Source organism: Miniopterus schreibersii, assembly GCF_964146895.1.
Source record: "Miniopterus schreibersii genome assembly, chromosome: 8".
NCBI lineage: Eukaryota > Metazoa > Chordata > Mammalia > Chiroptera > Miniopteridae > Miniopterus > Miniopterus schreibersii.
The window spans coordinates 36,252,410-36,267,228 of NC_138109.1; the positions used below are offsets into that span (position 1 = coordinate 36,252,410).

General features: G+C 48.8%; 1 protein-coding gene across 1 annotated transcript; it reads right to left on the reverse strand.

Annotated features, from left to right (window-relative positions):
* Nucleotides 1-237: 237 nt before the first annotated feature.
* On the reverse strand, nt 238-2,910 carry JUN (Jun proto-oncogene, AP-1 transcription factor subunit). The gene has a single exon (XM_081145124.1). It carries the CDS (start codon nt 1,936-1,938, stop codon nt 934-936), a length of 1,005 nt encoding a protein of 334 aa, XP_081001250.1. The 5' UTR covers nt 1,939-2,910; the 3' UTR covers nt 238-933.
* Nucleotides 2,911-14,819: the final 11,909 nt, after the last annotated feature.

The window sequence follows — 14,819 nt, forward strand, 5'->3', positions numbered from 1 at the left end:
CAGTGGGGGAGGGAAGAGTATAACTTGACAAGAGCATTGGCTACAGTTATTTCTCAAGTCCAGTAGAGAATAGCTTTTACTGCTTGCCAGTAAGAAGCACTGAGAGTGATCTTAATTATTTCAACTCCACCTAGGTAGGTAATCTATAGATAATTCAGAAAAGAGGTTGGGGGAGGGGTACTTTTTCAATATTTTATTTTCTTAAATATCCTTTCTGGAATTTTCAGAAACAAAACATAAAAAAATTATATACTTTATTACAAATGGTAAACTCAGAGTGCTCCAAATCTCTTATTTACAAACAACACTGGGCAGGACGCCCAAACAAACAAACATGAAATAACTTACAAAGACATGAAGCTGTTTATTGACAGTAATCAGCTTTCATCAAATTAAAAAATATATATATGTACATACACAGTTAAGGAAGGCAGGCCAGAAAGAGTTCCTCCGCAGGCTCAGCCTCACTCTCGCAAGCCTCCCTCCCGCCTCCCCTCCCCGACCCCTCCCCCCTTTGTATTCTTAAGGAGTACTACAGAAGCAATCTACAGTCTCTATCGCGGTTGGTTACCCCTCCCCCTCCCCCCTTTTAATACTGAATGAGATCGAATGTTAGGTCCATGCAGTTCTTGGTCAATGTTAAAGAAAAGTCTAACGTCCTGTTTGCGCTGGGACAGCCAGTCCGCAAAGCGGGGCCGCCCGCAGGCGGCCGCTCCCTGGCTTCGCGCCAAGGGAGGGCGCGCCAAGTCCTTCCCACTCGTGCACACTGGGGGCGCCGTCAGGACGCAACCCAGTCCAACTGGATACCCTTGGCTTTAGTCTTCGGACACTTCTTTACTCTCTCTCTTTCTCTCTCGCACCTTGTCAAGTTCTCAAGTCTGTCTCTGTTATTTTTTTTTTCTCCGTTGCCCCTCAGCCCCCGACAGTCTCTCCTCAAAACGTTTGCAACTGCTGCGTTAGCATGAGTTGGCACCCGCTATTAACGTGGTTCATGACTTTCTGTTTAAGCTGTGCCACCTGTTCCCTGAGCATGTTGGCTGTAGACGCCAGCTCCGAGTTCTGCGCTTTCAAGGTTTTCACTTTTTCCTCCAGCCGGGCGATTCTCTCCAGCTTCCTTTTCCGGCACTTGGAGGCAGCAATGCGGTTCCTCATGCGCTTCCTCTCCGCCTTGATCCGCTCCTGGGACTCCATGTCGATGGGGGACAGGGGCGGTGTTTCCCCCGGCATTTCAGGGACCGTCTGCGGCTCCTCCTTCAGAGCCTGCAGCCGCGGGTGCTGCACGGGGATCTGCTGGGGCAGGTGGTGCGGCGGCTGCGGCGGCTGCTGCTGCTGCTGGGGTTGCGCGGGAAACCCCAAGCCAGCCGCGCCGTAGGAGGGCGCCCCGCCGCCGCTGCTCAGCGCGCCGGGGTTGAAGTTGCTGAGGTTGGCGTAGACCGGCGGCTCGCTGTGCAGGCTGGCGCCGAAGCCGCCGCTGCCGCTGCCGCCCGCCACCGAGGCCACCGCTGGAGCCACCAGGCCCGCCCCGCTGACCGGCTGCGCCGCCGACGTGACGCTGGGCAGCGTGTTCTGGCTGTGCAGTTCGGCCAGGGCGCGCACGAAGCCCTCCGCGAAGCCCTCCTGCTCGTCCGTCACGTTCTTGGGGCACAGGAACTGGGTGGGGGTCGGCGTGGTGGTGATGTGCCCGTTGCTGGACTGGATTATCAGGCGCTCCAGCTCGGGCGAGGCCAGTTTGAGCAGCCCCACGTCGGGCGAGGTGAGGAGGTCAGAGTTCTTGGCCCGGAGGTGCGGCTTCAGGCTGCCCACCGGATCGCCCAGGTTCAGGGTCATGCTCTGTTTCAGGATCTTGGGGTTACTGTAGCCGTAGGCGCCGCTCTCGGACTGGAGGAACGAGGCGTTGAGGGCATCGTCGTAGAAGGTCGTTTCCATCTTTGCAGTCATAGAACAGTCCGTCACTTCCAGTGGGATTAGTTTGGGCTGCGCGCTGAAGTTTCGGGGCCGCAACAGCGCGCTGGCAAGCGGGGGACACCCGCGCCTCCCGGGGCCTTTGGCAAGGAAAGTTTCTCTAGGAGCGCGCGCACCCGCCGGCGGTCCTCCCCTCTGCGCCCTCCTCGCCGGTTCGCGCCGGGGAACGCAGGGTTAAGACGCCGCCCGCACTCTTACTTGTCCGCTCCCGCGCGCCGCCGGCTTTGAAAAGTCGCGGTCACTCCCAGGGCGCTCCTCCGCGCAGCGGCTTCTCGGAGCCCGCGAACGAACGCGCGTCCCGGCGACAGCGGGTCTCCCGGAGGCGGCGCTCAGCGCGAACCCCGCGGCGGGTCGGCCGGCGGCGAGTCTCCGCCGCCCGGACTCCGACGACAGTCCCCTCCTCCGCTGCGAGAGGGAGGGGGCGCCCGGCGGCTGCGGCTCGCGCTCCCCCAAGTTCAGCGACCCGTGTGAACGGAGCTGAGCGCTCGTCCCTCCTCGCGCGCCTCTCTCCGCGGCCCGCTTTTCTTTACGGTCACCTCGGCAGCTTCGGGCGGAGAAAAGCTTCGCAAAAGTTCGCTCCGGGACCCAGGGGCCACTTGTCCCCCGTCCTCCAGGCGAGGAAAGTTCTTTGCCGCCGCAGCGGCTCGCCGGACTTATGCGGGCGACAGTCGCCGCTCTCCGCGCTGTCAGCGGCTCCCGGGCAAGCGGGGCGCTCCTCCGGGGGGCGGCTGGAGAAGGGGCTCTTCGGACGCTCCCCCAAACACCAGCCCAGGCGCTAGCTCTGGGCAGTTGGTGAGCAAGCGGAGAAGAAGACGAGGTTTGCAGTTGGGGCTGTGCTGCCGGCCCGACTGCTCTGCCCGTCTCCCTGAGTCCGCGCGCTCCACTCGCGCCTCGCTGCTCCAGCCACACTCAGTGCAACTCTGAGCCCTTATCCAGCCGGAGCTCAACACTTATCTGCTACCAGTCAACCCCTAAAAATAGCCCATGATGTCACCCCAAGGCCTTCGCATTGGCTCGCGTCGCTCTCAAGGGGGCGGGCCCGCCCGTCGCCATGGAGACCTCACCCTAGAAGATTCTTCTCCGACCCGCGGAGGCTCACGGGATGAGGTAATGCTCTGCTGCCCTCCTACAGTCGGGCCCTTCTTTCTCCTCCTCCCCGAGCCCCTCCCGCGCGACTCCAGCCCCGCTCGTCGCTTTCCCCTCCCGGGCGCGTCTTTCGCCGACCCGCCCGGTGCATTGTGGGCTGACGTCTTGGGGTTTGACTGTCTAGTGACCGTGGCTACTGCGAGCCGGACCGACACGGGCGCTCGCAGCCTCTGACAGGCGGGCTCAAGCTCGGGGCTCGGGGCTCGGGGCTCGGGGCGGGAATGCGCAGAGGCTGCGGGGACCCGGCCGGCTGGGGAACCCGGCCCAGGTGTCTGGGGCCGAGGGTGCGGGGCGGGTGGTGTTTCCCACTTCGCGGCGGCTCGGAGTCTTCTCTGGGAGCTTGGCGGCCGCGCGGGGCTGGTAGGTCGAACGCCCGAGTCCTTGCCCCCCCGCACTTCCGGGGGGCGGGACGCCGCCCTTAAGGTGGCTCCGTGGAGTTCCCGTGGGGGCGAGTGAAAGTGGGCTTAAGTTCAGGGGCGGTCTCGCGAGACTCGGCTCCCCACGTCGAGGACGCTGGGAAGTTTGTCTCCTGCTCAAGCTCGCGAGGGGACCGTGCGCCCCGCTGTCCGGGTGCGCCTGGGAGCCCAGTGATTTGCCTTGCTCGAAACTAGGTGCTCAGCTTAGTCCCCGCCGCACCCCCACTTCACCGTCCGGACCGCGGGAGAAAGAGTGTGGGGTCACAGCTTTATATCGGGGGTGTTTTTTTTTTAGGGAGTGGGATTAGGGGGCAACTCAGCGTCCAGTTGAGAACCAGCTTATAGGGAATCTGAAACTTGGGGAACCCCTGCGATGGTCTACTCCCTGCCCTGGCATAACAAGCGCAGGCACACACACACACACACACTCACACTCACTCTCTCGCACTCCCACGCTCCTCCCGCCATGATTTGCTTCCGGGAAAACAAGCCCGGGAGCGGCGGCACTGGCCGAAAGTCACGCAGCCTCGAGGAGTCCGGTAAAAGCAGAATTTAAAGTCTCGTCGCTCCCGGCCGGGTGCCGGGCCCATATCCTGTGCAGCCTGTAGGAAGCGCTAGACACATATAAGTGGCTCCTTTTCTGTGGTGACTTTTCCTCCCCCATCCCGCACCCCTTAGGGACAGAAGTGCGCGGTGGAAAGGCTGCTGAAGTCGGGAGTCGCGGGCCCTGTCGGGCGACCCGGCCTCGGCGCGAAGGGAGCAAAGCGAGTTCTCCGAGCTTCGGTTCCTTTATCTGCAAGTGGGACGGGGCGAACCACCTCCGGGCCGAGGCACTGCTCCATCACCTGCAGGCCTGGGAGGTGGTCGCCGAACAGCGCCCTTCCCCGAGTTCCCCAGAGCCCCCGCGGGGTGCCGGGGTGCCAGTGCGACTTGGCAGGAGCAGGTGTACCTAGGCCCGTGGGGAGCAGGGAGGGGAGCAGGGTGAGGGAGGAAAGAAGGGGTCAGCGCTTTTCCTGGCGGAGGCCTGAGACTGGGGCTTGAAGCTGGACCTGCAGCAGTTTCTGTTCCTGGGCTCGATTTCTGGCTTTTCAGCTTCAGAACTTGGGGGAATTCAGCCTGGGATTCAGAGCCCAGAGCTTTAAGGTCTTTGTGGCTTTGAGAGTTCAGATTCAACTGCAGCTGGGTGCAGGGAAATCCTGACAAGCTTTCTTCACTCCAGGCCTCTCATTCTCGCCTCTCATTCTCTCCCGCAGCAGAGGGAAACAGTGGCTACTGTGAGCCAGGTACTATGTGAGGAGGGGGGTAGGGATACAGTGATGACAAGATCAGTTACATTCCTCAAGGAGGGGACATTCTCCCCTATACTGTTGCCCAAAATAATTTTCTTTTGTAATCAGGGGGCTGGTGTTCTTAATGATGTTTATGATGAGACTAATAAAAATAAATTTCACATGTTAAATATCTACTATCAGCCAGGCATTTACCTGAGCAATTTAAATATGCCGTTTCTCCCACAATCATCTACAGCTATGTATACTATTGGTTGGATTTAACATATGAGGAACCAGGCCCAGAGAGGTTAAATATCTTGCTCAGGCCACACATGGACCTCAGGTCTGTGTTACATTCCCTTGTCTACTCTGGGAGACTTTCTTGTAACATTGTCTGCAGAGGAAATAGAGCTTAGATGGTGGGACAGAAGACCTTTGCCTTGCTTGATCTGTAACTCCTTTCAGAGCTCCTGTGTTTAGAAAATTCAAGACTTAGGACTTTGTATAAATATATATCTTTTGCCTAAGGGTTCTGTGTGTTCCTTTCTGCCTTATGTGGTTTAGTGGGATGATTTTCTCCTTATGTTGAGAAATAGTATATTTCATCCAAAAAAATAACTTATCTGTTTATGTTAACGCCCCTGCTTGGAAGCCTTCATCGGCTTCCCCTTACCACCAGGAGAGAGTTCAGACACCTTTGCCTAGGAGAAGGGGCCTTTCACAGTCTAGTTCCCGCTCTCAGGCCTCATCTCTCACTCTGTATCAGTCAGGAAAGCCTGGGCTATGCTGCCCTAATGAACAACCCCAACATCTCAGTGGCTTATCCCAGGGAAGTTTATTTCTCACTGATGCTGTGTGCCCACTGTGGGCCTGCAGGGGAGTTCTGTTCACTGTGGTCACTTGAGGATTCCAGTTCAAAGAAGGTTTCCTCTTAAAGCATGCTTCTTCTAACTGTCTTGGCTAGGGCGGGGGTGGGGGGCAGCAGCAGAGAGAAGGCGGGAAATTATTCACTGGCTCTCGGAGCATCAACCTGGAAGTGACACCCTACACTCTGCTCGTGTGTCATTGGCCAAAGCAAGTCATGTGGCCATGCCTATCTTTGAATCTCTGTAATCCTGCCAAGTGTCTTGAAAGGCAAGAGGCAGGAAGATTTGTGGAACAATACTAATGATCCTAACAGTGTCCCTCTCTGTTCACCAAATGTTTGGCTTACTGTCCTCCTACAGGCAGAATTCCCTCATTCTTTCCTCAGGGGGGACACCTCTAAAGACCCCCGTAGTCATAGTATATCAAGCTCACTTTCCAGGTTCTGGGTGATGCGTAGCAGGCTCTATATCAGCTCCAGATGTGACTCTTCATCTAAAGGCAAGATGTCTACGCTGTGCACCCTCAGTATAGAACCGTGGGACAGATGGGATAACTGCAGTGGACATGCCGCTTGGAAAGTGAAGGAATGAATGGGAGACCTCAGTAGACACTAGTCCACTGAGCAGGCATGTTGAGGATCCCCTGTCCAACACCCCAATTAGACCCTGATTCTGCTCCCCAAGTGGAGCCACCCCATCCATGGCTTTCCATGACCCCTGGCTTTGCCTATGAGAGAGACTTCCTCTTTATATCTAAAGCAGGCATAAGGAAATAAATAGTTTAACTTTTAAAAATGGGGGGAGGTACAGAGTGATATTAAGTCTCCAATACAGTGTCCTTTAATCCAGGCTGATGCTCTTTTGGCGGTAGAACTCTCACATAAATGCAGGCTTCTTACCAATTTGATTCCCTCCATTCCATGTCCCAAGAGCCACAGCCAACTCTTTCTAGAGATAGTTCTATGGTCAGTCATTTCTTTGCTTTCTTGCTCTCATGCTTGCTGATCTCTCTGTCATTCATTCTCCTGTCCTGCCCCCTCCACCCAACTTGATTTTGAGTGCTTTGGACTTACTGGGCTTTGGTGTGAGAGCAACACTTTCCCTCCCTTTTTCAGAGTCATTTTTGTCCAATTGAAAGCATATGTTGTTCTGGCTGGTGTGGCCCAGTTGGTCGGAGCATCACCTGTACACCCAGAGGTTGCAGGTTCGATTCCCAGGTTTTAGAGCTTGCTTGCTCCCCTGTAAAATACTTTTTTTTAGCACTCTACCAGATAAATACGGTTGAAGAAAAGGAAAGCATATGCTGGGTAACACCTTAATTTATCCAGAGGTTTTAATAATAGGTTTAAGGCCATACTCTTGACTTGACCCGTACTTCAAGCCTGATTTTACTGGCCTTTTCTTGCTGGAAACGTTTCCTAATTGTATATTTTACTAGTTGAGATTGAAAAACAGTACCCTCTTCTAACCCTACAAATCTCTGAATTTCTAGATTGTTCCTACTCTCATTCCTGCTTGCAAACTGGCCAAGTCTTCTCTGAGCTCATTTCATTTTTTTGTAATAAGTTTCCAAATGCATCCAACAGACACCAACCCATGCTACTAACATTTTGTTTTACAGTGTCTTATTCTAAGTTCACTAGGTTAATGATATGCCTTCTAAACTCTCACAGGTGATACATTCAACCAAAGAGATCACTGTCTTTTTAGCTCCTGATGACAGTCTTAGTTACTATCCTCTAAACAAATGTTTAATTTTATTGTTATCACATTACCCCATTCCAGGTGTTAGTTTTTGTATCAGTCAGGATAGGCTAGGTTTGCCACCACAACAAACAATCCTAAAATCTTAGTGGCTTAACAAAAAAACCACCACTTTATTTTTTGCTCATGCTACATGTTCAAATCAAAGGTGCTCTTGAGTGCCCAATGTACCCACTCAGAAACCAAGTCTGAAGAAGGATTCATCTTGATATGTCTTCCATAATCATCCCAGTTATTTCAATGGGGGAAAGAAAGCATGGTGAATTCATGTTGGCTTTAAAAGCTTCCTCCCCGAAATAATACACATTGCTTATGTTTATATATTTTTGGTCAAAAACTAATCACATGACCATGTCTTATAGGGTTCAGGAAAGTGGCTGGAAGTCAAGAGCTGGAAACTCTTGCCTCTGTATAGTTGAGGTTACACTATGGTAGCAATCCAAAAGTCTTACTGGATGACAACCACAGGATTATTTCTCATTCACACCACACACCCATTATGGATTGGCTGTGTCCCTGCTTCACACACATCATCTTTGCTCTTGGACCCTTTTCTGAAACATTGCAGACTATCATGGCAGAGAGGAAAGAGCATGGTGTTTACAGCTCCTGCTGAGAACAGTTCAGATGGCCAAGCCTGATGTCAGTGGGGAGGGGCAGCAAGTATTTGCAAATAGCAATACAGTCGACCACACCCTGCACTACACATTCCCCCCATTCCTGTGAATCTCAGTTACCCTAAACATTTTCCAGTCCTCTGACATTTTCCTGTCTTTCCATTTACTTTTATCCGTAATGAAAATGCCACCTGGCAAACTCCTATTCACCCTTCAAGACCCAGCTCAAATAATTGCTCCTTCTGAAGCTTTCTATTACCCCATCTCCTACCCTTCCCTCAAATGGTTATTGTCTTCTTTGGCTCTCACCGCACTGTGCGCATACCTGAAGCAGAGAATGTTTATTGTGTGTTGTAAATGTTTTCTTACATTCCTGACTCCACGTCCAGGAGCTGTGTCTTATTCATTTTTGTATCTCTGGGGCTTAATACAATGCCGGTCACATGGGAGGATAGAAGGTGCTCGATAAATGCTTCTTGGTGAACTTTTAAAAAAAATAACCATTTCTATAGTGAAATTAAGGGGGTGTTTTAATAGTCAAATAGCAACAGTACCATGTTTTAATACATGAAAGTTGGAACATTTCAATCTCCCTTGCTGAAACTCTTTAACCACATCCTATTGGATTTGGGATAAAACCCAAATTCTTTACCTTGCCTCTAAAAACTCACATGATCTGGGCTATCCTACCCCACCAGCCTGAAATAGCTAGTTCTCCTCTCACTTACTGTTCTGCAGCCACACTGGCTATGGCTGGATCCGTCAGGATAGCTTAGGTTATGCTACAGTAAAAAAAATTCCAAATCTCTGTGACTCAGAACAGAAGAGTTTTATTTCTTGGTCCTACTCCATGGCCATCAAGGATTGGTAGGAACTCTGATTACTTTGTCATCCTCTGGGACCCAGCCCAGTGGATCACCCTTTTTCAGGAACATTTCAGACATTGATCAAGGTAGAGGGAAAGAATGCTTTGAAGGGTCTTAGCCAGGTGCAGTGAAGTACCTTTGCCAGAGAATGTCACGTGTGGCTTCTCAGGATTCACCGCCTAAAAGTAGTCTCACGGCCCCACCCCGCCGCAAGGAGACCGGGCAGTGGAATCCTATTTGCCCGGAAGGCAGAGAGCTGGAAGAATTTGGTGACCAGCCCTAAAGGCTCCCGCATTGGACTTCTTCAGTTCCTCAAACAAGACAAACTGTTTCTTGCCTAAGAACCTTTTGCCAGCCCTCCTACTTCTTTCCTGTTCCTTGGTCAATTTCTATTTCTTTTGGATGTTAGCTTAAATGACACTTAAAAAGGCTTCTTTTTTTTTTTTTTTTCCTATACCGTACCCCCTTCCCATCTAAATTAGATTCCCCTCTTATGCTTTCTCATAAGTCCCTATGTTTTTTATTTATAGCATTGGGATTTCAGGAGGGTGATAGATAACACCCCCTTTGTTCCCCCTCCTGAGTTCAGAACCAGCTGACATTTAGATCCAGGAAGCTGAGCAATGGAGATTGCAATGTCCCCTTAATAACTGATACAGGATAGACTGGAGGTCATGGCAGACATGAGGCCACAGTGGATTTCCTAATGCCTCACCCTGAGTTAGACTTACCACCAGTCCCTGGCAAAGGTGGACAGCTGCAGGCCTCTTCCCGTGGACCGTGAGTGTGTACATCCTGCAGGCAGGTTGGTTCTGAAAAGAAACCAAGTGGCTGAGGTGGGCGTGCTGGGTCCTTCTTCTGAACTCAGCGATCAGGTAGCTCACTCCTCTTCCCCTGGGGAGTACCTGAGAGGTGGAGAAAGTGGACAAGAGGGTTACGTTAGCAAACGTCACTTCATGGAAACCCAAAGCCAGGGAAATGGAGATTCCCTCATCGCAACAGAGCTTACCTCAATTCGTTATTTCATATTTCTTTGAGTTATTGTTATTTTTATTTGTTTAAGGTCGGTCTTCCCACCAGAGCCAAGCATCAAGAGGGGAGGGTAAGCACATTTTTTTGTCTTCCCTGTGTCCACAGCATTGCGCACAGTGCTTGGCACATAGAGGGTGTTCAATAAATCTTTCTTATACATCAGAGCCCCTGTGGAAGTCCTCCTCTTGCATTGACTCTCAACAAAATTAGTTCTCATTTGCTTGAGACTGGTTTCCAGTTTTGGAATTGTCCATTCTCTTTCTCCTTCCTCCCTTCCCCATTTTTTTTCCTTCAGGTTGTCATCTTGGATATGTGGATCTACATCACAACTGGAGTAAAGAGGCAGAAATAAAGAAAAGTGAAGTACAAGTAAATTGAGTTGTGGGAGAGTATGCTCAAACCAGGTTTTTGTTAAGGAGGAATGTGGAATCCTTGTACCATCATTACCCGTATGGTGATGTCTTTTCAGCAGTCAGAACTTCCACAGAAGTTCTGTGGGATCATAAAGTGGCAAGGGTCCTTAGAAGTCACCTTCTAAGTCCTGCCCTTTCCCCAGGGCAGGAATCGCTTTGGCAGCATCTTCACTACTTACATACTTCTGGTGACACTCGGAGCTGGGTGTGATAACTCTGGTGAATGCTGCTGGTTGGACTGTGTTGGGAACAGTGTGGATATGAAACTGTGGAAAGCAATTTTGATCAATCTGAGAGATCTCAGAGAAGATAGGCCAGGTGGTGAGAAGCCTGAAACTATGGCTCATGGAAAAGAAATGAAGGAACTTAGAATATTTACCCAGAGGGAAAAATAAAAGATCGTGAGAACATATGTAGAAATCTCCAAATAGTTGTGCAACTGTCACATGGGGGAGTTGACTTATTCTGTAGGTTTTGAGGTCAGAGCGAGGATAAAGGTTAGAAGTTAGAGGGGAAAACTGCTATGTTTATGGAAGAACTTTGTAAAGTTATAGTTTTTTTAATCAGTGGGATAGTTGCCTTAAGAGGAGACTTGAAGTTCATCCATTGAATACATATTTATTGTCTGTGATGTGCTGGACACTAGGCTTGGTTAGTTAGGATGATTCCTAGTGTGCCCATAGTAACTTGTAGTAATCACCACTTCATTTTCAAAGCTTATAAAAGCCATCTTTAAATATTCTCTTTTAGAATTTGCCTGGGAGCCATCATCAACCTTAGTGGTTTCTCAATTCTGGAACTGACCCTTTTTTTACTCTCAAAATTTGAAAACCTGGGATGATATTTTCTCAAATCCAGTGTTAGTTAGATGGACATTGGTTTATCAAAACAATATCCATAAGTCAAAATTGCCTGTACTTGGGATCACATAAAACTAGATACCGGCTTACCATTGGTTGTAGAAGAGCTATGAAGTATTCACCAAACTCCTCTTCCATTGCCTCCTGTGTGCATACAGCTAAACTGCATTTGCTGTTCTCCTGTTTAAAATAGGTCTGGCCACGTGGCTGAGTTTTAACCAAAGCAAGGGGGTGAATGTAATGTGTGCCACTTACAGGCCTGGCTCATAAGACCACCTTTCCCCATCCTGGTGAAAAGTAAGGGACATAGAGAAGGGCAGAGCCACACATGGAAGGAGCCTGGGTCTCTGAATGACCATGTGGAAGATTGCCCGCTGACCAGGAACATTCTCACTGGACTTTGCCTGAATGGGAAATCAACTACACTGTGTTGAACCACTGAGGTTTTGAAGTGTATATGTTAGAGCGACTTGTGTCTTCTTATTCCAGCTGGCACTGCAGGATGCCCTCGATGAGGGAATAAAGTGGAACTGAAGTTAGGGCGCTTTGTCCTCCCCTTTCCTGTTTGAGAGAATTAGTAGAGGAGGCAGGAGTAAAGGACATAGCACTTAATTGCACACTGATGCTCCCTGTTGGTAAAGTTTTCTATCTAAAATTCATAAACTTCATGAGACATGTTGCCATGTCTTACATTCTCTTCTATGTTTAATCTTTCAGTGGATATTTATTGAGAAGTGTCAGGTGCTTTGGGGGTTTCCGAAGAAGTGTAGGTAGCTTATATTGTTAAATATGTTAGTCATTTACTCAGTACTTTTTAGCATTTACTATGGGCCAGCCCCTGGTAAACATTGGTGAACAAAAGCTACAGTACCTGCCCACAAGTTGGGGTATAGCAAGGAAAATATGTAATAAAGAGGCAAAATGAGTCAAGTATGGTGGTGCTGTGAGAAGGAAGGACAGGGTGTTCTAGGTACTCAGGGAAGGGACATCTGACAAGGGTAGGGATAAGAGAATTGTCCTCTAAGGAAGTGATGAGTGTAATGAGACCTCAGGGATGAGTAGGAGTAGCCAGAAGAAGAGACAGTGAAGAAAGAGTGTTCTAGAAAGAAGGGCTGCATGTACGAAGGTCTGAATATGGGACATGGATACAGGGAATGTTTGGAGGGACCAAAAGGTAAGCTGGAAACCAAGAATGGAGAGGATGAGCACGAGAGAAGGACTTTGTAATATAAATGTGCATATATTTAACAAAACACCTATGGAAGGCCTTGTACAAATATGGCCCATTAACCATCAAGATGTCAACATTGTGATATTTGAATAGATTCCAGTTCCCTCCTTATGCTTTTGTTTGTTTTAGAACTTTCTACAATAAACACGTGTTTCACTTTAAAGAATCAAAACAAATAGTTTTTTCTTATTAGTTGGGACTGTACCTGTTATCTCTTGCAGGAGGGAGCCTCACAGCAGTCTTCTGAGTAAACTGAGGTTCAGAGTTGGTAAGTTTCATTCAGTCTACTTTGTCCTCACGGTGCCTGCCTGCCTTGCAGTTTTCTAAGTAGTGATGATGGCTTTTTTGGAACTAGTGACTTTAGTGCTGTGTTGAGTGTTCATGTGATGCAGTTTGCAACCTGGAGAAATTGGATCAATGTTCTGATGATCCTAACCCACCTAAGAGGCTTCCCACCTGCAAAGGATGGTCCTCAGCCTACTGGACTACGTCCTTAGAGTTCTCTTTGTAGATGCTGTCATGTCCTCTGCCTGGGGATTTTGCAGTAGGGGAGAGGGCTACTGATAATTTTGAAAAATGTACTTAGGGAAGGAGATTGTTCCCCATTACATTTTGTCAACCCACATCTTGACTGACTAGCATGTTGGTGCTTGGCCAAACCAGTGATGATGAATATTTGCAGTGGGCATCCAAACACTTGAAAGTCTTGAAACACTGTATCAGCATTATCTACGTCTTGTTATGGCAAGAAACAGCTCCTCAAATCTCAGAGGCTTAAAACAACGTGAGTTTATTTCATGTGCATGTTACATTTTCATCCTGATTTAGGCCTCTGCTCTTTAATCTGAGACCCAGGCTGAAGGGGCAACCCCCATCTGAGATGCCGCTGGTGTGTGTCACAGAGAAGAGAGAGAGGCGACGCCGCGAGATAGCTCTTAAAGCTTTGCCCGCATGTCGCCTCCGTTTACCTTTGATTGCTCAAGTGTGTCACAGGGCAACAAAACATTTGACAAACAGCTCAACATCCTGAGTCTCAGTTTTCTTATCTACAAAGTGGAAATTTGGTAAAATACATTATGGTATATTCAAACCATGGCATATCATGTAGCCATTTAAAAAGATGAGTGAACTGCCCTTAAAAGGACGAGTTGACCTAGAGAAATGCCCATGATACAGTGTTACGTGAAGAAAGCAAGTTATAGAGTAATGTCTGTGGCATGGTTTTATTTTTGCATAAATTAAAAAACCTATCTATGAGTGTATGTGTGTGAGAGTATTAATAAAAACAGCTGTTTAATGAGTGTTTATAGCATCTGCCCATCACTGTGCTAGGTGCTTATTGTATGCATTAGATCATTTAATCCTTGGAAAATCCAGAGAGAGGAGTAGAAAGTTTTATACCAAATGGTCATTATCAGCTACCTTACTTGGGGGTGTGATTAGGAAGATTTTATTTATTTTTTAAAATATATGATTTTGGTAAATTTTTGTTTATCACAATAGATGGATTTATTGGCTTTTGTTGTGAAAGAAGCCTCTGCAGAATCTGAGTGCTGTACAGTGTTAAGTATTTTCTTTCCTGCTTCTCAGTCTGCAGGTCAGCTGAGGTGGTGTAGCCTTCCTAAGGCCCCGTTCAGTCTTCTTTCCTCTCCACTGCACCTTCCTCTCCTGCAGTTTTCTAAGTAGTGTAATTGGCTTTTCCTGGAACTGCTGACTTTAGTGCAGTATTGCATGTGTTCATGTGTAACCTGGAGAAAGAGGGCTGAGGGCTGAGGGTTAGATTCAGGTCTGCTCCATGTATCTCATTCTAGAGCCCATCCTCGAGAGGCAGAATCTACCAGGGATATGTTCGTCTCATGGCAAAGGTTGTGGCAAATGCAAACACTTGAGGCTTTTTAAGGCTTGGGCTTTGAACTGGTATCTTGTCATTTTTGCCCATGTCCTATTAGCTGAAGCCAGTCACGTGGCCACATCCAATATTGGTGACTGGGAAGTCATAAGGGTTGTGGAAGGAGGAAATGAATATTTTCTTTATAGTAATCTACTGCAATAAGCATTCATTGCTGCCTTATTAACAATAAAGTAAGGAAACAAAAATATTTACCAGGGATAGTTTAAATTGTGTTTAATATATTCCAAAGTCACATTATGCATTTCTTAAAAATACAAACTCCATATCTACAATTATAATGAGCACAGTGATATTAACATGGACATTTAATTAACCAGAGTACTTAGCAGAGCAGGTAGGAGTTTACAGTAGCCGGGCTTATGCTGCCCATGGTGTGACATTCTAAGCATAATCTAGAGACTGTTTAATGGCTCTCTGTATACATCACTGCTACTTGTGTGGCCATCTGCAATCCCAGGAACTT

Bases quoted from the DNA above. Each gene is read 5' to 3' on its own strand.
- JUN (XM_081145124.1), bottom strand. From the start codon at position 1,938: ATGACTGCAAAGATGGAAACGACCTTCTACGACGATGCCCTCAACGCC.